General features: G+C 37.6%; 1 protein-coding gene across 11 annotated transcripts in view; it reads right to left on the bottom strand.

Annotated features, from left to right (window-relative positions):
• ahcyl2b (adenosylhomocysteinase like 2b) overlaps positions 1-24,840 on the bottom strand; it is a 94,681-nt gene that overhangs the window by 38,503 nt on the left and 31,338 nt on the right. For 2 of the 11 annotated variants that reach the window (XM_072562838.1, XM_072562836.1), the window contains exons 2-4: positions 14,425-14,536; positions 12,530-12,559; positions 4,088-4,231 (exon numbers count right to left, since the gene is read on the bottom strand). In XM_072562838.1, coding sequence (XP_072418939.1) covers positions 4,088-4,231; positions 12,530-12,559; positions 14,425-14,536 — 286 coding nt within the window. The remainder of the gene's footprint in view (positions 1-4,087; positions 4,232-12,529; positions 12,560-14,424; positions 14,537-24,840) is intronic. The other 9 variants (XM_072562841.1, XM_072562843.1, XM_072562842.1 and 6 more) reach the window with 6 other exon arrangements.

Genomic DNA, 24,840 nt, shown 5'->3' with positions numbered 1-24,840 from the left:
GAAACAAAACTAGAGTAAAATCCTCTCAAATAGCCACAGGAAATTGAAACCAGTCCAGACGATCATACTGACCATGTGTTATGTTAATCCACTTACCTTCTTTAAGACGCAATCTCTGCCTCAGTTAAGAACCAGTCGAGCTCCCTCTTGAAGGCATACAGAGTATCAGCACCCACCGCACCAGTCAGCAATGCATTCCAGAGGCTCACTACTCTCTGGGAAAAAAAGAACCATCTAACATCCAGTCTATTCCTATTTTTGCTTAGTTCAAATGCATGCCCCCTGGTCCTCCCCAACCTGTTAAACTGGAATAACCTGCTAACAGGTAGAAAGTGCAGTCCTTTCATTATTTTACGTACTTTAATACCGTACATAATACTTTGCTCTGTTGCAGTTCCAGGTTTTTGTCCCAGCCAACTTCCTACCAGTTTTCGGTTGCAGCAGTTTGGAGGACTGGTAACGAGCAGTTAATTCCAGAATAGTCAATGTTTGGTGAGGTCATGTTTAGATGACAGCCTCTCACTACAGTGATTATCTTTGGACATGTCTCCCACCAAATAACAGCATTCATTACCTTGCTAAATCTGTTATCCTATTAATATGGAGCAGGTTTTTTTAAATTAAAAAAAAGTTGAATTCTCAAGAGAAAACATTCAAATTTATATCTTATGAAACTTTTGTACCTTTTGATCACATGATGACGTGAGAGGACTGTACATGTTAAGTGTGTACAAGAAAATTTTCTGATTCAATATGTGGTTGTACTTACTGGAGAAGGTGCAAAACTTGACCTACTCTTGGAAGTAAGGCAGGGCAGGTGACTGAGGTGTCAGTGGGGGAGCATTTGGGGCCAGGGACCATAATTCTATTAGTTTTAAAATACTGATGCAAAAGGATAGACCAGATCTAAACGGTGAAGTTCTAAATTGGAGGAAGGTTAATTTTGACAGTATTAGGAAAGAACTTTCAAATGCTGATTGAAAAAGGGACAGCTTGAAAACAGGAAACCTTCAGAAATGAGATAACAAGAGTCCAGAGACAGTATATTCCTGTTAGGGTGAAAGGAAAGGCTGGTAAGTGTAGGGAATGCTGGATGACTGAAGAAATTGAGGGTTTGGTTAAGAAAAAAGAAGGAAGCATATGTAAGGTATAGACAGGGTAGATTGAGTGAATCCTTAGAAGAGTATAAAGGCAGTAGGAGTATACTTAAGAGAGAAGTCAGGAGGGCAAAAAGGGGACATGAGATAACTTTGGCAAATAGAGTTAAGGAGAATCCAAGGGTTTTTACAAATACATTAAGATCAAAAGGGTAATTAGGGATAGAATAAGGCCCCTCAAAGATCAGCAAGGCGGCCTTTGTGTGGAGCCGCACAAGATAGGAGAGATACTACACAAGTAATTTTTATGGAAAAGGGTATGGAAGGTATAGAATGTCACCATCTATTCCCTACATCTTGAAAAATGTCCATATTACAGAGGAGGAGTGCTGGAGGTGTTGAAACACATAAAAGTGGAATAAACCCCCAGACCTGATCAGGTGTACCCTAGAACTCTGTGGGACCCTAGGAAAATGATTGCTGGGCCCCTTGCTGAGATATTTGTATCATTGATAGTCACAGGTGAGGTGCCGCAAGACTGGAGGTTGGCTAATGTGGTGCCACTGTTTAAGAAGGGTGGTAAGGACAAACCAAGGGACTATAGACCAGTAAGCCTGACATCAGTGGTGACCAAGATGTTGGAGGGAATCCTGAGGGACAGGATGTACATGTATTTAGAAAGGCAAGGACTGATTAGGGATAGTTAACATGGTCTTGAGAGTGGGAAATAATGTCTCACAAACTTGATTGAGTTTTTTGAAGTAGTAACAAAGAGGACTGATGACAGCGGAACGGCAGATGTGATCTATACGGATTTCAGTAAGATGTTCGACAAGGTTCCCCATGGAAGACTGGTTAGCAAGGTTAGATCTCATGGAATACAGGGAGAACTAGACATATGGATAGAGAACTGGCTCAAAAGGTACAAGTCAGAGGGTGGTGGTGGGAGAGTTGTTTTACAGACTGGAGGCCTGTGACCAATGGAGTGCCACAAGGATCCGTGCAGGGCCCACTACTTTACATCACTTATATAAATGATTTGGATGTGAGCATAAGAGGTATAGTTAGTAAGTTTGCAGATGACACCAAAATTGGAGGTGTAGTGGACAGCAAAGGAAGATTACAATGGGATCTTGATCAGATGGGCCACTGGGTTGAGAAGTGGCAGATGGAGTTTAATTTAGATAAATGTGAGATGTTGCATTTTGGGAAAGCAAATCTTAGCAGGACTTATACACTTAATGGTAAGGTCCTGGAGAGTGTTACTGAACAAAGAGACCTTGGCGTGCAGGTTCATAGCTCAATGAAAGTCGAATCGTAGGTAGTTAGGATAGTGAAGGCAGCATTTGGCATGCTTTCCTTTTTTGGTCAGAGTGTGGAGTACAGGAGCTGGGAGGTCATGTTGCGGCTGTACAAGACATTGGTTAGGCCACTTTTAGAATATTGCATGCAAACCTGGCCTCCTTTCTATCGGAAGGATGTTGTGATACTTGAAAAGGGTTCACAAAAGATTTACAAGGATGTTGCCAGGGTTGGAGGATTTGAGTTACAGCGAAAGGTTGAATAGGCTGAGGCTGTTTTCCTTGGAGCGTCGGAGGCTGAGGGTGACCTTAGAAATGTTTATAAAATCATGAGGGGCATGGATAGGATAAATAGGCAAAGTCTCTTCCCTGGGTTGGGGGAGTCCAGAACTAGAAGGCATAGGTTTAGGGTGAGATGGGAAAGATAAAGATACTTAAGGGGCAACTTATTCACGCAGAGGCGTGGTGCGTGTATGGAATGAGCTACCAGAGGAAGTGGTGGATGCTAGTACGACTGCAACATTTAAAAGGCATCTGTATAGGTAAATGAATAGGAAAAGTTTGGAGGGAAATGGGTTGGGTGCTGGCAGGTGAGACTAGATTGGGTTGGGATATCTGGTTGACATGGACGAGTTGAACCGAAGGGTCTGTTTCAGTGTTGTCCCTCTCTATGACAATACCTATATTTCCTGGCCAACCTCTTTAGACATAATGATTCAAAGTCTCTGGCAATTCTTTTGGAAATGCTGGGTATTGGATAGAAGAGTGTGATGATTGTTGTCTTCATAGTAACTGGTGAATGACTGTCTTGGAAGAGCAGAGTTTATGCTGACCAGGCTCCCAATAATAGATACTAGACTGCCTGACTACCAGCTTGTCAGTTGTCAGGTTGAAGTTGAAAATTACTTGTTTGTCATCGAGTCTAGTATTGAATGAACAGTACAGAAACAGGTTATTCAGCCCAACAGATCTATGTGTATGCTTATGCTCCATGTGAACCTTTAAACAAATGGTACATGTATGTAATCAGTGAACCTTATTTTAAAAAGCATCCATACGCTTTTATACATTCCTCCAGACTTAGCTAAATATTACAACAATTGCTCCTCTGATCCTGCTCCCTTCTTTCACCACAGCATTGACATCCACATGCCTCAGCCAATTTATCAAAATCTCTCTAAATTTCTACACTTGCTCACTTTTTTGTCTTCTTTTCAAAGTATCTCAAAATCTTATCAGCCAAAGTTCAAATTCTCCCTTTCTAATCCCACTGACCGTGTTCAGGTTTTCCTCTATTGGGAAACCTCCAGGCATTCAAGGTGCTATTCAATTCAATATATTGTTTATTTGTACCTAATTGTATTATTGTTGTATTCATTGGATGGATTAGTGAATGGGCTAATGTATGTTAATGAAGCCATGAGTTCAACCACAATCCTGAACTTCCCATACCATCTCAAAAACAAAACTTCCTATTTCAGTGAGTTCATCAAGAAGATTAACTGTAACAGGCAGAACAGAGCCAGTATGAAGATTTCAGTCAGCCTCCTTATTGCAGGGAACTCTCGCTTGTCCATGATGGTCAAATATCCTTTGCCATGGATCTAACATATTTCAAGATATTCAGTTCAGAATGCTGTAAATGAATAAAATGCACCAGAATTGATGATCAAAAGTATGAACTCTCACCTTGCTCTGCAATTTCGATTTCCCTGCGCCCGAAGTCTGCCTGTTTGATGTTCTTGATGCAAAAGTCACTGCTGCCCTTTGAATTTTTCTGCTGTTTGTCACGTGGTGATGTTTCATCATCTGAGCTATCTGTGTAAGATGCCGCTAAGGGCAAATGAGAAGCAGTGAACAATCAACCAGTGCAACAGAGAAATATTAACATTCTAATCCCTGCCCAATTCAATGATAATCTTGGAAACGAGAAAACTGAGCAGTAATCTCAACCACACTTTGTGTTCAGATAAATTACAGCAAAAACAACTAACGCTGAATGACACATAGTGTCCAAATTAAACAATGGTACAAGGACAGACTACGTGGTTGATGTCCAGTACTTTAATGTTTTGGTTAATAATACTGCCTCATAGTTGAGACCCTAATTAATTAGGACACAGGTCATAGTCACGTTGATTCTGAATAGTAAAAGTGTATTGACTCAAATTTAATCAGAGTGCAAATGACTGCACGGAGGTGGTCAGGGTTGGTGATGAGATTCTGAGTTCTTTAAATTTCTCAAAGCATTTCAGATTTAATATAGTTCTATAATTGAATAATCTTTAGTCAAAACTTAAGTTATATTTGTACTGAAAGGAGTAAAGTGGCTAAAGTCTGGGTGAAAAATTAAGGGAATATAGACTATTGGCAATATTTCTCGGTTACATTTCATGACTCCAACTTCTGGATAAAGCACGAAGAAACTTTATTTAAGCGATATTTCACAAGAATCGAGGTCTGTGGTTAATGTTCCCATACTCCCATTGACCCAAATTAGCAACTAAACACGGTCACTCTTGTTGTTTCTTGCATCTCCACAATATTTAGTATATAAATACTGCTTACAACTCCATCAACAACAAAGAAACATGCAAGATTTATAAAGATATTTTAAAATAGCACACTACTTCAGGACAGATTTTATATTCCAGTTTTATATGTGGAGTTATAATAGTATCTAGAGCCATGCTGGATTCATCTTCCAATTTAAAGAGCCACAAAAAAGATTACAGATGGGTTTGAAATCTATGTTTGCATTATAGAAATTGGTTTTCTTATCCAAATAGTATAGAAAGCCTAGAATGCCTCTGAATTTATTTTTTTAATTGCAAAATATAACAGACGCAATGCAGTGACCAAGGAAACCAACAAGTGAACTTAGACACTGTAGAAGTAGCTATTGTCAGAGTTGGGTTAAATTATCAGCGATAGTGTAAATAATACAACTCTTCTAGACACTTCAGTTGTATCTTGAAGTAGAGACTATTATTTTCACACGATTTTCAAAGCCTCACGTCAATAAAGCTCAAACATTTCAAAGCTTACAAAACCATCACTTGACAATGTGATGTGTTTCAGGCTACTGTATTTTTTTGCACATGGCAACATTTTTATCCATCCTTGTTGCCCTCTGGAAGTGGTCATTCTCCTTGACTGTTGCAGTCATACAATCCCAACTTATAACTATCACATCCTTCCTTCACTGTAACTGGGTCACAATCTGAGAACTCCTACCCTAACAGCACTATAGATATAACTACCATACAGACTGCAGTAGGTCAACGAGAAATCTCACTAACACCTTGTCAAAGGTAATTAGAGATGGAGATAAATGCTAGCCTTGCCAGAGATGCTCACATCTCAAGACCAAGTAAAAAGTCGTCCTTGTGGTGATATTGCTCCCACGGTGCTAAGTAGCGAATTTCAGAGCACAGATCTTGCAGAAGTGAAGGAAGAACAATGTGAGCAGTTACCTTGGAAGGGAACTGAGGAGATGATGACATTATTGCTGTTATCTTCTCTATGATAGCAGCTGTGGGGAAGAATCAAAACTTTGATGTAGATCATACATACTATTGCCTCAGCAGTGAAGATAGTGAACTTTTACTCAAAATGGCTAGAACACTGCTCGATCCAACTGCTCATTTCCAGCTGAAAGGCAATTGGATTGAGGCTCCTGGATAGTGAAAAGATTTTAGGCTTTAGGAGTATGCCACTCCTTACAGAATGCAGTTTGTTCCAATAGCCAAGGTGTTGATATGGTGGGTTCAATTTAGCATGTTTAATGTTTTTTTTCAGTATGTTGATGGTAGGGAACTCAGGAATTATATGGCTCTTTAAGGTCATCAGGGGTATGAAATAGTCATTATCTGGTTTTGAGGTGGAATAGGTGGTATTTGCCATTTGGTAGTCCAAACCTGCCTGTTGTCAATAGGTTGGAATTGTTTACTCCAATTCTCAGAGGAATTGGAAACACTTTAATCACTAGCAAACAGTCCCAAACCTGACAGTCTGATGAAGGAAAAGACACTGAAGCAGCAGAAGACGGTTAGACATTTCCCTGAAGATTCCCACAGTCAGTCATGGCTTGGCTTCTGACAATCAAAGCTATCTTCTTTTGTGTGACTCTCATCTCAGGAACTTCGTCTTTTGGCATCTGTTGAGTCCAGCTTTTCTCGGCTCCAGATTTCATCATATTATAAATTGATTTTACTTTAAACGTGTTAAGAGTTTTGTAGTTACATTAATAGCAACTTTCAAAGCTGTCTCATTGCTTCTTCATTTCACAGCCCTGGAATCATCCGATGGAAATTAACTAAAACATGGCTTTGAAATGAAACTTTCTGTGCAAGTGTTTCCTGTTTTAGTCAACAACAAAAATAGCCTGTTATGAAGATGAACATCGTCTAGCAATTCTGACGACTACCAACTGCATTAAGATACTATAAAACTTACCTTTTGTGGAGAGAGGATAGGGAAAAGAAAAGCAAGAAGACAATAAGCAAACAGGGTCTTCCTGTAACGTAATGGATGCTCCAAATATCCAGGGGTTAGTAACAGCATTCCATCTTCTAAACATAAGCAGAGTTGAAGGGATGATAATCATCAAAGAGAATGTCCCATAGGCAGAGCAAAAATTTAAAGAAAAAGAAAAATCACAAATTTGAAGTTGATGATATCCCGGTATTTTAATACATAGTAGATGCTCTTTTAACAACGTGGCATGTTGAAACCTCCTATTTTTGAACATTATGCAGAGAAAAACAATGTTGAGAACAGTTACATCTGGATTATCTCAAGGGGTACTACCACACGGCATGATGTCACAATTATTTAACTTACAAAGCTGAACACAATGTCTTGTTAACATCTCAAGTTCATTTTCTCTAAATTTCTCTCAGATGGTAGGTTCCCCCAGAGTGTGGTCCTTAAAATAAGCAAATGTTATTAATTGAACATGCCTGCTTCCACCAAACTTTTGACAGGAGTCACTAGATTGAAGTAGAGAATGGCAAGTATTTCAGAGGCCTTAAATGAGAGGCTATAAGATTAGATGGAAAAGATTTCAAAGAGAAAGCAAGTTAAACCTCTTTAGAAATTAGTTTGAGATTATTAAATTCACTTTTTGGGATTTGTATTTGAGACAGAAACTGTCAACATTCAAGATTAGATAGGATAAATTACTAATGGAAATGGGATTGTAGAAATAATGAAATGGATTAGATAAATATAATTAAGATCATTTGTGTGGATGGTAAACCCCAACACAGGCCAATGTGGCTGAATTGCCTGTTTTAGCCTTACAATTTGATAAACAAAAATCATGAGACATTTACCCATAAAAGGCAACAAGGGTAGTCTTGTATTGTTTTGAGGAGAAAGTGAGGACTGCAGATGTTGGAGATCAGAGCTGAAAATGTGTTGCTGGAAAAGCGCAGCAGGTCAGGCAGCATCCAAGGAGCAGGAGAATCAACGGCCGAAACGTCGATTCTCCTGCTCCTTGGATGCTGCCTGACCTGCTGCGCTTTTCCAGCAACACATTTTCAGCATGTATTGTTTTGACCAAAACTCATGTGATAAATGGTAAGATTGATGCAATCAATGGCTTTTTGGTAAATTTCTAATTGATTATCTTGGAATAATAGGGAGCACTTTATTTCTCTAATGCCAAACTTATTGATCAGGATTCTGCCATTCTCACTGAATTGTTAAATTTAAAACAAAACTTCTGCCCTCTTCAAAGATAGGCTGAAGAGAAGGAAATAAAGCAATCAAAGTAGAATTTATGTCATGGAAGAAAAATATTTGAACAGCTGTACATCACAAACAAGACACATTCTGGGAAGATTGGTATTTGTGGTCTCATGTGGCAACCACAAGAAAACTGTCTGTGAATATCATCAAGACTGTCACTAAATTTTCCACCTGATCTCCAACTACTTTTAACAACAGGGTCAAGATTTAATATCAGTAAATCCAAGACAACAAACAATCAAATCACTGATCAGGCAGGAGGTATTGTCATTTAATTGCTGAACATGACAGGAAGAGAGAGGAGACCGCAAAACCTTCAGCAGATGGCCAAGTTTAGATCCATTAAAGATCTTTCCTTGAAAAATAAAATCACCTAATTTCGTACATAAATGTCAGGGACCATTTGTTAACTATGGATCAATTTTGATGCGAGTTTAGAAAAGTCCTGTGATCTACCAATCCCAGGGGATAAATACAACAAATTAGAGAAGGATAACACAACAAATCTGGATTTTAACACAGTGACAACAAAAGGTACAAGGAATGCATTTGGATTATGTGTAGGAAATTTGTCCTCAGTAAGCAGGTTTCTACCAAGGATTAACATGAATGGTTGGAAAGTTTTGCACTGAACAGCCAAGTTACACACGCTTGGTAGGCAAACCCTTTGCCAGAGTAACAAAATCAGAAAATGATATCGGATTAAAAGAAAAACCTCTCCCTCCTTGGGTTTCGGACACAAAGTCCATATTTAGTGTTGTTATCCAATCAGTCTCCTGAGCTGAAGCTACTTAAATGAGAGCCAACTGCACTCTTATCTGTAGGATTCAACCACACACTTCATGACGCAGTTATGAAACATTAATGGAAAGAAACATTCAGACAAAGCTCAAGGAATCTTAAAATTGTAATTTTATTTTGTTGGGGTGTTGCAGGGGAGGAGAATGAAAAGAACTACAGTGAAAAAATATAGAAGTCAGAATGAGTGTGTCTTTTGCTTCTAAAACTGCTCCTGGGTGTAACACTTCAAGCATGTACACACTCTGAAGTCACAGGGAGGGATGGGTGAAAGAGTGCACACACCTAACCTCTCATCAATCTGAACAAACGTCAACAAGTAGTGAAAACTTCTTTATGGTGTCGTACATGATGCTGTTTTGAGGTTGAAATGAAAATAGATTGCATGTACTTTATCTAACCAGGGAATCATCATCTTCAACAATAGGTGCAAATTGGCTTAGAAATTCCATTTACCAACAGTGGCATCTTTATACTATTCTTCATAAGATTCAGAGTTAACTTGCAAGATGACTACTATCATAAAGTATAAAACATTTGATGCGGAACTGATAGTTGCCAAAGGATGGGACAAACTAGGTTAACCAGTCGGAGTTAAATTCTTGTTTTAACCAAGACTAAAAGCATATTAATTTGCAATGTTACTACCAACATTCCCTGCTTATCTCAGTACTTCAATGTTTTTGCTTTCTCAGTTGGGTTGTTATTCAGGGAGGTAGGAATGTTAAGTTGAGGTCACAATTCGACCAGTCCTGATCTCACTGAATGGCAGAGCAGGCCCGAGGGGCCGAATGGCCTACTCTTCCTCCTAGTTTGTTATATTTGCAATTGCCCTCCCAATTTTGCATCAAATAGAAACCTTTTGTGACTTTTAAAAGGTCACAAGATCCTTGGTACAGTACAAGTGTGTTTTGGTAAGTGATTAGTGAGTTTAACCATGCTCAAATAATGTTCTTTCAGATACAGAACAGCACAGACATATACTGTATATTTCTACTGATTTTGCATTGTAGAATAATATGTACAGTTTAGTTCAACCCAACATCTGATACACATTTGGCAATCAAATCAGAAGAGTGACGGTGGTGGGTGGTGGTGGTGAAGGTAGTGACTAGATGGTCCTATAATCTTGAGATTGACAAAACGTGTGTTTTTTTTTGGCAAAGCTTTTTGTCTTTCACTGATTAGGATCATTTATATGAACTCAATTTTTTGCAGAAAGCCAACATTTTTGCTGTATGAAAGATGACAAACAGGAGGCTGGAAGAACACAGCAAGCCAGGCAGCATCAGGAGATGGAGAAGCCAACGTTTCGGGTGTGAGCATTCTTCAGGACTGATCCAAGAGCTGGAGGGCTGAAGAGGTTGACGCTGTGACAGTGAGGAAGGGATTCTCGGTGTACAAATGAGGAAGGCAAAGAACTTCTTCAAAGTAGGCATCCTATGAAGAGATTTCACAGTGGTACAAACTTGGTTAGAGACAAAAAAAATCTTCAGATGTTGGATTCCAAGGTAGACAACTGGGAGGTTGGAAGAACACAGCAAGCCAGGCAGCAACTCTTCCTCAGGGCTAAGAAGTGTTCCACCCGAAACATTGACTTTTCCACCTCCTGATGCTGCCTGGCTTGCTGTGTTCTTCCAGCCTCCTGCTTGTCTACTCTGGAATCCAGCACCTGCAGATTTTTTAAATGAAAGAGGACAGCTGATTGGTTAGTAAGTGGACTCTGAGTGATAGTGATGTTGCCAAGGTAAATGCATCAGTTAAAGATAATTGACAGTTATTTGCTATCTTGAGATTATATCGTCATCCAAACTAATTATGTAATTACTGCATATAATAAAAGCATTATTGATAGAACAATGTTGTCATCCTTCAACAAAATAAAGAGTATATTTCAGATTGCCTCAGCAATAACTCTATAGACCAGAAATGTAGGTAAAGTAAAAATAAATTAGCTGCTTTGAGCAGAGATATTATTTTGAAACAATGTATTATAACTAAACCCAAGGACTTTTCAATTACTTCCAATGGCTTTGTATCTGGGCAAGTAGTAGACCTGATCTCTGTAATTTAATAGTCACAATGGATTTTAGTCTCGCAAAGTACTGCTTGAAGTATTTATTGTTTTCTTACAACATATTAATAAAAAAAGGCCTGTCTACTCCAGGTAATCACACTTAAGTATTAAGTTTCATCTTCCTTGAGTGAGCAAATTTAGCACTCCACATTCTACATAATGAAACTGCTTATCTGCATTTGTCAAAGGGTTTTCTTGTAAAACAAAAACAAGCAGCAGTCAGGAATGGATCAAAGTGGGACTCATTGAAAAAAAATTCAAAAATGACAAAATGAGATAGAAATTGGGATAATTAAAATTAGAAGTTGCCCACTTTGTCTTCTTTGGAACAAGATAATCAGTTAAGGTAAGGACTGTTGAATACGCTACAATCAGCTATTGGACATTAACTAATCCAGAAGCAAACGTATCAGATCAATTTGATTAATTATGAGAGAAGGGAACTCAGGAAATATTGTATATTTTGGGTAGTGTTTATCATCAAAATCAGTATCAGCGGATTGCTTTAGGATATACTCCAAAGACATGAACACTCTTCCAAATGACTCCAAGATCTTCCATGTAATGAGTGGGCAATAGTCTAAATGGTTCGAATGATGGAATGCAATTTTTTCCTGTCAAATACAGGACTCCATTTAAAAGTACCTAACATTCATAGTATTTAGCATTGAATTTCATTCCGTCTCCTATCCACAAGGTTAATAAAAGGTCCATTTTATCAGGGCATTGAGATACTGTATATAAACTAAAACCAAAGATCTTGACCCCAGATCTGTGACAGGTTAATTGATCTCAGTCAGGGAATGGAAGAAGCCCTACAATTAAGCAAGGAGCGGTTGGAATTTTAGGGGAGATGAGGAGATCAAAGAATTCTCAAAATTTAGCAGCTCCCACTGCAAGAATGTGTCAACGACTGTGAGGCTCCTCTCTTCCCCAAAACAAACAGCTTGCCAACAAGTACTTCCTTAAGTTCACACATGGCAAACAGTAAGGCGATATACCAGAAGGCTGCTGGTGCTCACTGAAGTATAGACTAAAATGCTTCAACTCCAGGAAAACTAAAGGAGAAATAACCCAAAAATATGGATCTGGAACTTTCTTTTCAAGATATTTAGTAGTCAAACAACTGATGCTTTTATAGGTTTGGTGCAAGTTTGTCATATTAATGCAATTAGGCAGTATTTTAAAAAATAGGGTAATGCTCCCAACAGTCAAAAGGTGTCATATGGACATGGATGCATTTAGCCCTCATCATCAGTAATTTGCAGTTCTATTCACAACATCTTCTTGTTCCCAAAAAGGAACACAAAATAAAATTCAATGTACTGTAAATGGGTACAATCAATTAAGTTTGTCTACCCAGCTGCAAAATGGATTCCTGTGTCTGTTCTTTTTGAGATGAGATGCAATTGCCGCAGGTGGGACAAGTGATCGCCTTCTCATACCTGTCTCTATGAACAGCTTCATTTTTTTCCAAACTATTTCTACCATCTGCTTACCATTATTTTGATTAGACATACCCATCAGTTCTGGAGAGAAGAAAAAAAAAAGCTGGTTAGTGGCTAGTTCCATAGCTACATACAGAATGATGGCAAGTTGCAGGCAGATTTGAAGCAAACTGCAAGCGATGACTTGGAGGTTAATGCAGTTCAGTGCAAAGCTGCAATCAGAGTCCAGTAATAATTTGAGAGATAAATCCTTAATAATTCAAGAATAAAAGGTGTCAATTTTATAAGTAGGGGATAATTATACCTAGAATTTTCTAATAATGGTGTAGCATTAATATAAAGCATTGATCTCATCAGACTAATTCTTTGTGTAGGCAAAACACAGGGATGAACATTTTTGACATTCTTGTGTTTCCAAAGGAATGTTTCATTTAGAAGATAAAATGATAAAAGCCAAAGTTGTGGTAATGAGAAATAAAAAAATTCAGAACAAATACTGGTGTGGTTTACTTCAACCTGAACGCAGACTGCACAGTCACACTGCAATGTGCAGCAGTCCATAGTCTGGAGTTGTCCTGAGTAAGTAGCTGAAGTACTTAGAAGTAGAAGGAACACTTTGCTAGGCTTATGAGCATTTGCATAGCAAGGGGCTTCAAAAACAGAAAACAGGAAATTAATGCCTAGCCATGGACCATGGCCAAAGGTTGTCCTAAATTTGGTTTATCGTCAAATTTTATTTAAAATATGGAGACAGAAGTACTTGGAGTGACCAGAACATTCTTTGGATAGGATTGGAAGAGATGGAACATGCTTATCTGTAAAATCAAATATGTGACAACCATCCATCCAAGAAAAGGAGGGTGAAGATAGATTCAACATGTTGATTTTTGACTTTTTGTTTTCTCCATTTGTTTCCGCAGGTCCTCAGTTGTATACTTAGAGACCTCCTTGGAATCTAATTCAAACTATGTTGGATAGTATAACATAGCATTTTCATGATGACTTTAGAAAATAATTATACCAAACGAAAGCTAGTGAGCAGAGGAAGCTGTGAATATCCAGTGCTTTTCTGTTCATATTTCTGCTCTATTTTTGGGAAGGTGTGAAACTGAACAATTTTCAACACACTTTTGCAGGACAGCAGATTTATTATTGAATGAACAGACAACCTATCATAAGGTTTCCAACAATGTTAGCCCGAAAGACTTTCCTAATATTTTCCTACTCTCCACCCTTCTGTAAGGAGATTCTTGGCCTCCGTCCAGCATCTTTTCCCACATCCCAAGCAAAGTAACTGAAAGCATAAAAGGCGAATGGGATGAGGCAACTGAATCTGCACATGATTGTGCATGGATAGCCACTATCCTGTGCCTCTAACACACTTTGATCATCTGAAACTCAAATGGTTCAATTTTGAACTAAACTCTCAACATATATTCTGGGATTTTTTTTTTTTGTTTTACTAACCACAGGTTAGATCAAACAATTTGCAAGTTTTGGCATTGCTGTCACTAAAGATCTACTTAATCAATGTAAGCAAAAATTAAACATTTTAGAAAATACAACTATTCAAAATCCAAAGTATATGGAATCATATCCTAACTAATTTATGTATATATTTTTGGGTTTTAAATACAGGGAAGTGAACTGTACCTCACTTTGCTGCAGCAGCAGCGGCAATACATTGCTGTATTGCTAGAACTAAATATTGGGAAATTCCACACAGGATGGTGGTTACTATCCAAGAGTAAAAATAGGTAAGCAATTAGGGTAACTTCTATGAGATTTAGAAAACTAAAACTGGGGATCTGTTGAGAAGCTAGATGGTGATGCTGATCTATATAAAAAAAGGATAAGGCTATTGGGTGTAATGAGTTTCTCTCGTCTTAGACATTTTTGTTTTCATATACAAACAGAACATCTCACTGAAATCTAGAAGCACCTACCTGAGCTGTAGCTGTCCGTGGAGGATTGGGAGATCGATCGAGAAAGAGAACGACGACCGATTTTTGTTGGACGTTTGTTGAACTCTTGCTTCTGGTCAGCAAACTGGATCTGCTATTCACAAGAAAAATGGAAATGTTATTTGTTGTCATTGAGGTCAAAAATCTGAGACCAGCATGCTTAGAATGTCTATTATGATCCCAGCTGATATTACAACTGGACAAATCAAATTCCAGAATGTGGCTTGAATGATCATACTTTATTTTCGTTGATGTGGTGATCAATCACTGAAACACAGTTACACAAGACAATAGAATTTCTTTAACAGAACTGTAGCTTATTACACGAGAGAGGAAGATACAAAGTGCAAGTCTAGAAACATCTGTGGAAAAAGGACTCATTTCCAGTCAAGAAAAGTCATATACAACTCAAAAATGTTAACTCTATTTCTCTTTGTGAATATTTTCAGAGCTTACTTTTTGTTTATACCTTCTTTCAATCCCAAGCATTGGGTTGACACATGTTCATACTTCTCTCTATCAATTCTCTCTCTCTTGCTCTCTACCTCCTCCCCAAAAATAGAATTCCTCAGATGGAAAGGAGATTCTACTTTTGGTGTCAAGCAATGATACAATCACTTACATTATGCCAACACTGCACTAAAACTTGGAGACTTATGTTAGACCAGTGATAAGTTAGTATAGTAACACTTCAGGCCAAGTAGACCAGTTATTTGGCATTCCAAAGTAATTGCATTTAACATGGGGAACCCTTTTGCTAGTGTATGAAGTGTCATGAAGCAGTGCAGTATAATTTTATAACATATGTTTAGCATTATGCTCCCTCATGTGGCATGTTGATTTTGCAAGCTTTTACAACCCACTTCCAACCAAGACAGTAACGTATATGTTTACTACTGGAACACACAGCCTAGGTTAATACAGATAGGTTTCAGGGATACTTCAACAAAAAAAAAATTACTTGGGCATGAGTGACAGTTTGGCTCAGTTCATAACCTTCACCAAAATCAGAAAGGTGCAGGTTTAGACTAACTCAATACCTGAGTGCATCAGATAGGCTGGTTTTCCAGTGCAGAACTGAAGAACGACTAACCTCTGTTCAACCACCATTCTTTAACATCAATAAACTGATCAAATAAGGGAAGAAAAAATTATGAAGAAAGAGTTCAAGATAAATCTCAAGGAATAAAAATGAATACATTTTTCTGTCCAAGTTCCTATGCTTAAAACAAAACAGAATTTGGATATTCAGGCACGACTCCAACCTGGAACAGTGCCATGGGTACAGGCCAATATTCTGCTTGATACAGACCCACACAAAAAAACAAATAAAAACATTTTATTGCTTCTTGTAGTTTGTATAATTTCAATGACAAATCAGAGTGGTCTTAACCAGCTAAAGATGATGCATCATTGACCAAAACAAAATTTAAGAGTTACAAAATTAAAAATAGAATAAAAGTGAGCAGAGCAGATATTAAGTTAAATGATCTGAAATGTTGCTTAGTAGTCCACAATCTTTTTGAACAGACATTGAAACAGGTGGGTAAAATCTACATTACCATGCTACAGCTTAAACAGCTTGCAATTTTTGTGACTTCAGTTTGAAATGAAAAGTTAGAATGCTTTGCAATATACTGTATATCAGGAAAATCCTGAACGTTAAAACTTAAAGTATTAAAATCAAAACATTAATCTTCTGACCAAAGTATTTTCCCAGGACTGTTAGAACTAACATAAGAATAAAAGTAAATTTAAACGAGATGCTTTATGTTCACAACAATACACCAAAACTAAAACTCAATATCCACAGAAGTCCAAAATGATAACTAAAATCATTTCTGAGGACTAAAGCAGAATTGTCGTAAACCACAAGAAGTTAGAAAGCTCAGCAAAGAAATTTTGCCACACCCAGAAAAACAGGATAAGTATTGTTTTACTCCTGAACTGCACATCACAACAAGGTCATGTTAAGATCCAAAAAAATAACATTCAAATAATTCCTCAGTTCACCCAGGCAATTTCAGTCAACCCAACAGAGTTTCACCCTCCATACCTGCTTAGAAATAGGGTTAGAACAGATCACAACATTTTTCCTTTGTTGATTAATGCTTTGCTGTTGGATATTTCTGGGTATAACTGACATTTAATTAGTACCATACATACACTTGTGTTCCTGTCCTGTCCAATCCTCACTCTGCCTCAACTGCACTTTTTAAATTTGCCAATGTTGTTTCTGGGGACTTAGATTAGAATTTTGTTTTAGAAAGTGAATTCCCAGACCAATTAACAATGCTTATCTGCAAAGAATTAATGAGGCAATTGTTTAGCTGTTAGATGGTTTTGCGTCTAAACAACTAATGACATTGTTCCATCAGTGTCCATGAAATCTTAATTGCAGAGCAACTTGAATGATGATCAGCAGCACTGCCACAACTTGAAATCAAGCAGTTTTCTAAGTTCTAATCAGATTTGTTTGAAAACTAGCAGATATTATCAAATATATCAACAAATAATTAGTTTTGGGAACAATAATAAATAAACCTCTGCACACCAAATATTTTCCTCCCAAATACAAAATTAACTTATTTTAATTAATAGCCTTAGGGACCAGAAACAATGGGACTGCTATAGGATTCACTGCAAGAGAATAATCCTATAAACAATGTTGGAACAAAATTCAAGTAGGAATTGAAAGTTAATAAATGTTAGGGTTTAAACCAGCATCAAGTTTTATTTAACAAAATCAGTTCCCTCCTCCACTATACTGCAAAAGAGACAGAGGAAAGTCTAAAGTTCTTTAAGAAAATATCCAGGTCTATGAAGGAGACATGATTGCCTGAGGGACAGTGAAACTGTAATACTGAGACTACAGCCTGGCTACAGGTTTGAAGGAAAACCTCATTACCATTTTCTATCAACAGAGGTCATCATTGTATTCCAGAACTGAAACTTCCCACTTGAATTTATTAACAGAAAATCTAAAGGGGTAAACTGTAGATGCAGCAAGAAACACTCAAATATAACAGTCTTTTGAGTATAAAGCCAAATCATTTGTTGCAAAAATGCAGTATTAACAGGCACCATCCTAAAACTGAGAATATGATTCTAGGTCTGGTGGTATTCGGAAACTGTGATCAAACCAGCCATTACTGATAGCGAAACTCTTTTCTATCAGGATGGGAATCAGAATTTGATACCTGTCAAAAAAATGATTCAGTGATAATTGGCAAAGATTTGTCCTCAAAATATAATGTCTGTCTTCATACCTAATCAAGGAATTTAATGCATGGGAAAACGTCCAGTAATAGATTAGACTCTTACCAGCTAAAACATGCCCAAACCAAAACTTGAATTCCAAATTATCCCAAGAAAACAGCACAACCTTTGTCACCTGGAAAGGAACCTATAATCACAGAGGATTTCTCATAAAATGTTTGGCGAGGTCACAGGGACTACAATTTGAGAAAACCCACAGTCAATATTCTTATTCTGAAAATGCAGATTCTTACAAGGGTATACAACACAATTATTAACAGTTGCCTTTCCCCTATTCTACCAACACAGCTAGTACAATTAGACAGCTCAAAGGCACAGGATATCTCAGCTGAATCTGGCTTCCCCCCAACCTGAACCGTTGGGAAAGCAGCATCATAAATAATATCCTTTCTTTCTCCAGAATATCAGTGACCTAGAGGTCAATTATAGCTTCCTAATTGCTGAAACAGCTTATATCAGCAAACTCACCATAGACTAAAAAATAAACGTGATTCCACTTGGTGTAGACTGTAATACTGTACAATGCCACCCGTACTGCCTGTGGAAGAAACCAAAACAAAATGTACATTTCCATTGACTCACCTTTCTCCTTCCATAAATATCACACCTGCTTTCAGATCCTTGTGACCCAAGATGAAGAATAGCCAGAGAATATTGTAAAGTGCGATATTCTACAAAAACATTAACCAATCTGGCCAAGAAAGATTGCAGCTCACTTTCCATGTTTGGGATAAGAGCAGTTATTCAGCTTTTGGGTTAATCAGTTTTGTACTGGTAAGGTCAACTTTTTCTTTTCCCCCCCAAGAGCTTAAACATTTACTCATTGTTACTATCTAGCAAACCCTGCCAAAAGTGTGCATGATTAGTGCAGGATCAAATTCCGCTATGATATCTGCAGTATTACAATAATCCAACATTGTCAATGGACTCAAATTATACAGGAATGGTGAGAATATTCACAATCAACAGCTCTAAATAACACAAGGAATCAAATATGGGAGAAAAATTTAAAATATTGAACAAAGACACTCCCATACAGGCACAGGAACTGCACTCTAATTACCTGTGCTTAATATATCTTTAAACACTTTCTACTTTGCTTGCCACTGCTATCTCAAACCTTATCTTATTCCCAGTTATCCATCCTCTTAACTTCTTACTACCAGTCAGCTCTCCTTGCCCAAGTCCACACTCACAGTGTGTGGGAGTAAATGATAACCAGAGAGACCTGGAGGGATACTGATCAATCGTTACCCTTACATTAGTGCACTTTAGTCTTTCTGTTTAGTACATAGTTTGCACAATTATCATGAACAGCTTGATTATTTTTGTAAGATACAAGATACTAAGTAATCTAGAGGAGTAACACCCACAGAAATAAAATTCAGCGTGAATACAGATGGCAATATGGTTGCTTCATCTAAAAGAGAAGCCTGTGAAAGGTGGGTGCCTGGGTTTATATATAGAGCTGACAAAACTAAGAGAAATCTCCATTTCCCATTGAACACGTAATAGACTCCACCTTCAGAAATTAAATGTGCCATGAGAATACCTGCAAGAAAAGTGGACCATTCAGTCCCTCAAGGCTACATCACCGCTCAGTACAATCCTGATTGATCTTCAGTCTCAACTCCATTTTCCCATGATGCCCCAAAAGATCAAACTTGTGTTCATTTCAGCTTGGATATGTCCAATAGTGGAGCACCAATAGCTTTTTGAGTAAGAATTGCAAAGATTCAAAGTCCTGTGATTGAAGAAATTTCTCCTTATCTCAGGTCTTAAATGATCAACCCCTTAGCCTGAGGTCGTGTCCATTTTCTAGATCCCCTACCTGGTGATAAACCTCAGCAACTACCCTGTTAAGCCTTTCAAAATCTTGTATAATTCACCAAGATAATATCAGAATCTTCTAAACTCCAAACAATATTGTCCAATTAACTCAGGTACTCATCACAGGGCCATCCTCCATCCTTAGAACCAATCAGCAAATCTTCTCTCTACTGCTTTCTAAGGCAAGTACACCCTCCTGTGCACTGCCTTCCACATGTGATCTCAAAGCCCCACAAGGTGTAGTAGGACTTGCTTATTCTTATATAATTCTTACAATCTTCTTGCAATAAAGGCAACACATTATTTGCCTTCTAAATTGCTTGCTGCATACTGCATGCCAGCTTTGCGTTTTTGTAGTTGTTTGGTACTGCAGGACGTAAATATTGCTGAAAAAAAAAAGATTTACCGTCAAAGGGATATGTGCATGTAGCTTCTGGCAAGCATACCTGAGTCCGTCTGATAATCTTAAGTTGATTCTTACTAAGACCAAGAGAGATCCCTGGTTGACCATGTGATAGAAAGAATATTAGAGCCTCAACCATCACTATAATAGTAACAATAGTAGCAAGTAACTCAGACTCTAAGTGAACTTTAGCACTGGCACAAAAACCTTTACAAATTCGTTCTAATATTTTTGGCTAGCTATCCCCCCCCCCCCCGCCCGTCAACTTTGTGGTCACTTTTTCCTGGTTCTCATTCTTTCTTACTTTGCAACATTAAAAGCCTCTTCTTTTAATCCAAAGCTATCTTTAACTAAGGTAAGCCAAAAATGGATCTTTCTAGCTGAGTTTGTGTTTTGTAATGGAATGTATTTTTGTTGGAACATTTTGAACTGTTTCCTTAAATGTTTATCACTGTTTATTTACTGCAACAGCTTATAATTTATTTACCCAAACTTGGCCAACTCTCCCCTTACATCTACATAACTGACTAACTTAAAAGATACTTGTTTGAGACAGGAGTACGTCAGTGTTAAGATTAACATGGAATTTAATGGTTCACGTCTTCCCACAGTAGTATTTGCAAGAGGGCTTTGAAGGGGGAAAGAGATAAGTTGGCAGGTGTAGGTGGGGAAATGATTACCACTTAGAAACATGTCAAGCCTTCGGGGGATATTACTTGTAGCATGAAGGAGAATCAGTGAATGCAGTGTATTTGATTTTCAGAAAGCTTTGACATGATCCTATCCAGGAGATTTGTACACAAAATTAGATCTCACAGAATTGGATATAAAATACCGATATGAAACGAGATTGGTTAACACAGAACGCACAGGCATCAGAATAAACAGGTTATTTTGAAGAATCTTGATTGTGACTCAGTGGGGACCAGTGCTTGGACCACAGCTGCTCACAACTTATAGAAATGATTTGGGTATGGGGACCAATCACGATATTCTCAAATTTGCCAATGACACAAAACTGTGTGGGAATACGGAATAAACAATTAGGAAGATGCAAGTAGTCATCACGCAGACTTGGACAAATTAAGCAAATGTGAAGCATATGACAGATGTAATGTAATTAGGGTGAAATTATCCACTTTGACAGAGAAAACAAAGACAGAATTATTCCTTAGAAGGACAAAGACAGCAGATTCATGGGAACACCACCACCTTCAAATTCCCCTCCAAGCCACTCACCATCCATATATTGGAAACATATCATAGCTCATTGATTGTTACTTGCTCAAAATCCTGAATTCCCTCTCCAAAGGCATCGTGGGTCAAGAAGTCAACTGCAGCAGTTCAAGAAGTCAACTCACCACTACCTTCTCGAGGGCAACTAGGGACAAGCAATAAGTGCTGCCAATGACATCCATGTCACATGAGCAAATTAAAGAAAACTTCTAGGAACAGCCTTTCAGCCAAAACAGTCTGACAAAATGAGACAGTGGGTGGGTTGAACCAGAAGATAGAATTATGTATGATCATCATAAATTTGGAAATTTACTTCATACCTTAGGATAAATGGCAGCAGACAAATGGCGAAAAGGGGTGCCAAAATCAAGAAAATCTTTCTTACACGAAAGAATGGATAGCTTATCACCAAGTACAGATTATCAGGCCTCTTCAAATCTGCAAAATGGTTGGCTTTCTCACACTAAAATGCAAGGGGCAGTGCACTTGTGTAGCAGAAATGCTTGCATGCTTTTTAATGTCTCAAAAATGTTCTATTGCAAATAAGAAAATTCATTAACAATACATAGACCAAACAGATAGGTGTTTCACTTCAGAAATACATTTTCTTCTTCTGAATGATGTTCGGTTTATGTCATTCCAATGAGAGTAGGTGCAATGCATTACAATTTTGTTCTTAATCCTTTTTAGCATTTCAATCACTGACAGAAATACCTCATGCAACAATGTATTCTTAATTTAAATATTTAGTAATATTCTTCAACTAATCATATCTCTCACCTTCAGTGGTGACAAGACCGTAAATCTTCAACCAAAAAGTCTCCTGTTGCATAATTTTAAATGCTCTTCTAGAACTACTGCTCGAATTTTTTATAGCACTATGAAAAGCACCAGACATTTCACTGACCTCACAGAAGTAACACCGCAAAATTTGGTTTCTAACAAATGTACCGGCCCTCTAAAAACAGGTTTTCATATTACTGAATAAAATCTTTATGCTATGAGACATTACAGCACTCATGCTCCAATGAGGGACTTCAAAAGATGCTTTGACTGATTCCCAATCCTTCATCTCTCAGGTTTAGCTAAGGTACAGAATTAACACCTTCAAAATGGTCAAAACTCAATCCTGCAAGGTTTAAGAAAAATTAAACACCTCTCGTCATGATATGTCAGGCCATTTGAAGCTTGATTTTAAGATTTCACTAAAGTTTATGTCTGCCTCTACAACTATTGGAGAGAGCGCCAAGGTTGGTGCTTAGAAACACAACAAGTTTGAGCGAGTAATAAAAAATTCCATTCATGATAGGAAAAAGCCAAGCACTAACTATTGATTAACAATTGCCAGTTTGCAACAAATAAAATCTGTCCATAGCTTACTGAGTTGGGATTAACCAATTTTAATAAAATTCCATTCACTCCATACATAAGAACTTTTAAAATTTAATTGTAGAAATCAGACAGGCAAAATAAAAATATTCCAAAAGCTGTTGCATTTAAGCTTCCTTCATGATAACCACAAAAAGTTAATAATGGAAGTATTAAGTACTGATATTTTAAAGCGGTAACTTCCAGCAGGCAACCTCTCCTGTCCCAAACAATAGCGGCAGAAAAGGTTAGACCTCACATGTATACACCTACATTTTAGGTAGATATGTCAATTCACAGAAAACAGACTCAGTAATAAACGGACATAGTGAAATCTCAGTTTTGCCTTGCCCATGTATACAGCCCTATAGAGTTTAGCAGAATATCACCTATGTCAATGTTACCCTGTAGTCACAATTAGACATAACCAAGGAAACCCAGGGTGATTCCACTTTAGAGGAAAAACAGTTTCACCTGCATTTTAATAAATGCAATAGAAGCAGCTTAAAATGCTCACAATTGAATCTACCATTAACTTCAGAAAGATGACAGGTTGGTAAATCAATAACATTGTGGGGGGACATTGGACCTGGAAGTCTTAGTCACAATCTACATACAAATAGTAGTTGTGGGTCCAAATGATGGTATGTCAATACAAAATGATTCTGGGTTCCAGATGCCCAGGTTCAGTATAACAGAGCACATTAACATCTTGACATGCAAGATAACACCACCACGCATTCAAACTAGGAGTTTCAAAAGTACACGACATAAATCCAACCAAAGATTAAATTACTCATTCAATCACACTGAAATCATAAGACAGGAGTACAAGTGCCTCTGGTGAAAAATCTGGGCTAAAGGCCAACATGTGCTTGACAAGCTCAAACATAAACTAGATAAACAGAGTGGTGTTGAGACATGATTCAATGACCTGATCATAGAGATCATTTTCATGAATCTCGACACCAGGAAGCAGGATGATTAAAATTTGTTTCATCTCGAGTGCTTTGATTTGACAGGAGTTAAATTGTGCCTCCTCTGAACATTTGCTTCCAGTCCACAATATGAAACCTTACTTTACCAAAGTTATGCCTGATAACAAAGTAACAGAGGAACAAACCATGATGGTCAGGAGCTGGAAACTTCCTTAACAAGATCCAGTCTGAAGATTGGGGCATGGATTGAAGATAAACTTTCTCGTGCTGCGAAATGAACAAATAATTCTCGTACTATGGAAAGATTCCAAAGAAAAGTAGAGACAAACGAGTTGTGACTGATTAGCAAACGCAATTGCTGGTCCAGAAGACAACCAGACCTTAAAAATTGTGGCTAATCCGTACTTCGGCTCTACTGTGAAAGAACAGGAAAAGACAACATTTCAATTTATGTTGAGACGCATCTATACACAGCAAAGTACAAGATTAAATAGGGTAGGGTTTGCTAATTACCTTCAAAGTACCAGATTCCTGTGATGCAAGAGATTACTTTAGGGTATGTACTGAAGGGGAGAGAATGTCTGGCCAAATATTGGCTAATTTCAGGATGGGAGGATCGCACAGAAGACCACCATTTGGCCCATCATGCCAACACCAGCTCTTCAACAAGCATCATTATCTACAGCCAATTTTATGTCTTTTCTGTCTTTGGGAGCTTCATGGTTATATAAAGAATCATCCAATTTTTGGTCTTAATAAATTATATTTTCAATCATGTATCTATCTTTTAACAATTTTGTTTCAAAGGAAGTTGAGACTGATTGCATAATAGTTCTAAGTCAAAAATAGAAGAGCACCCATTTTACTACTCAACTAGTTGACTGATCTGATCGTTAAAACACAAAATCTGGTTAATAACAGAATGCCATCAATATGGACAGAAACTAGCCCATATGAAGGAATTTTAACTACACAAATTTATCCAGATCCTACACATTTAAGTAATCCAGGTCTCCTGCCAGTTGGTTATTAATCAAGGAAAATCTGTTTAAAGCTCAGAATTTAAGAAATCAGTAAAATACCAGAGTTAGACAACAAACTGATATCACAGCATCCTTTATAAAACATACTGCTAAGTAAACTATTATTTTCTGAGGTATGCCAAATATTTTCTTTGCTATTCAAGTTAGCATTTACAAAGTTACATTTCTAGTTTCTATATAACCAGATCTAGGAAAAGGCATACTTTCTACATTTGTCACCTCCTTTAACTTTTATGTCTGCCTGCTGCTCAGTATAAAATAAAAAGATACAAGGATTTACATAAAAATATTTTTCTCCCCT

The sequence above is a fragment of the Chiloscyllium punctatum genome, chromosome 44 (genome assembly GCF_047496795.1).
Source record: "Chiloscyllium punctatum isolate Juve2018m chromosome 44, sChiPun1.3, whole genome shotgun sequence".
NCBI classification, from domain to species: domain Eukaryota; kingdom Metazoa; phylum Chordata; class Chondrichthyes; order Orectolobiformes; family Hemiscylliidae; genus Chiloscyllium; species Chiloscyllium punctatum.
This window is presented reverse-complemented; position numbering and strand designations above follow the sequence as displayed.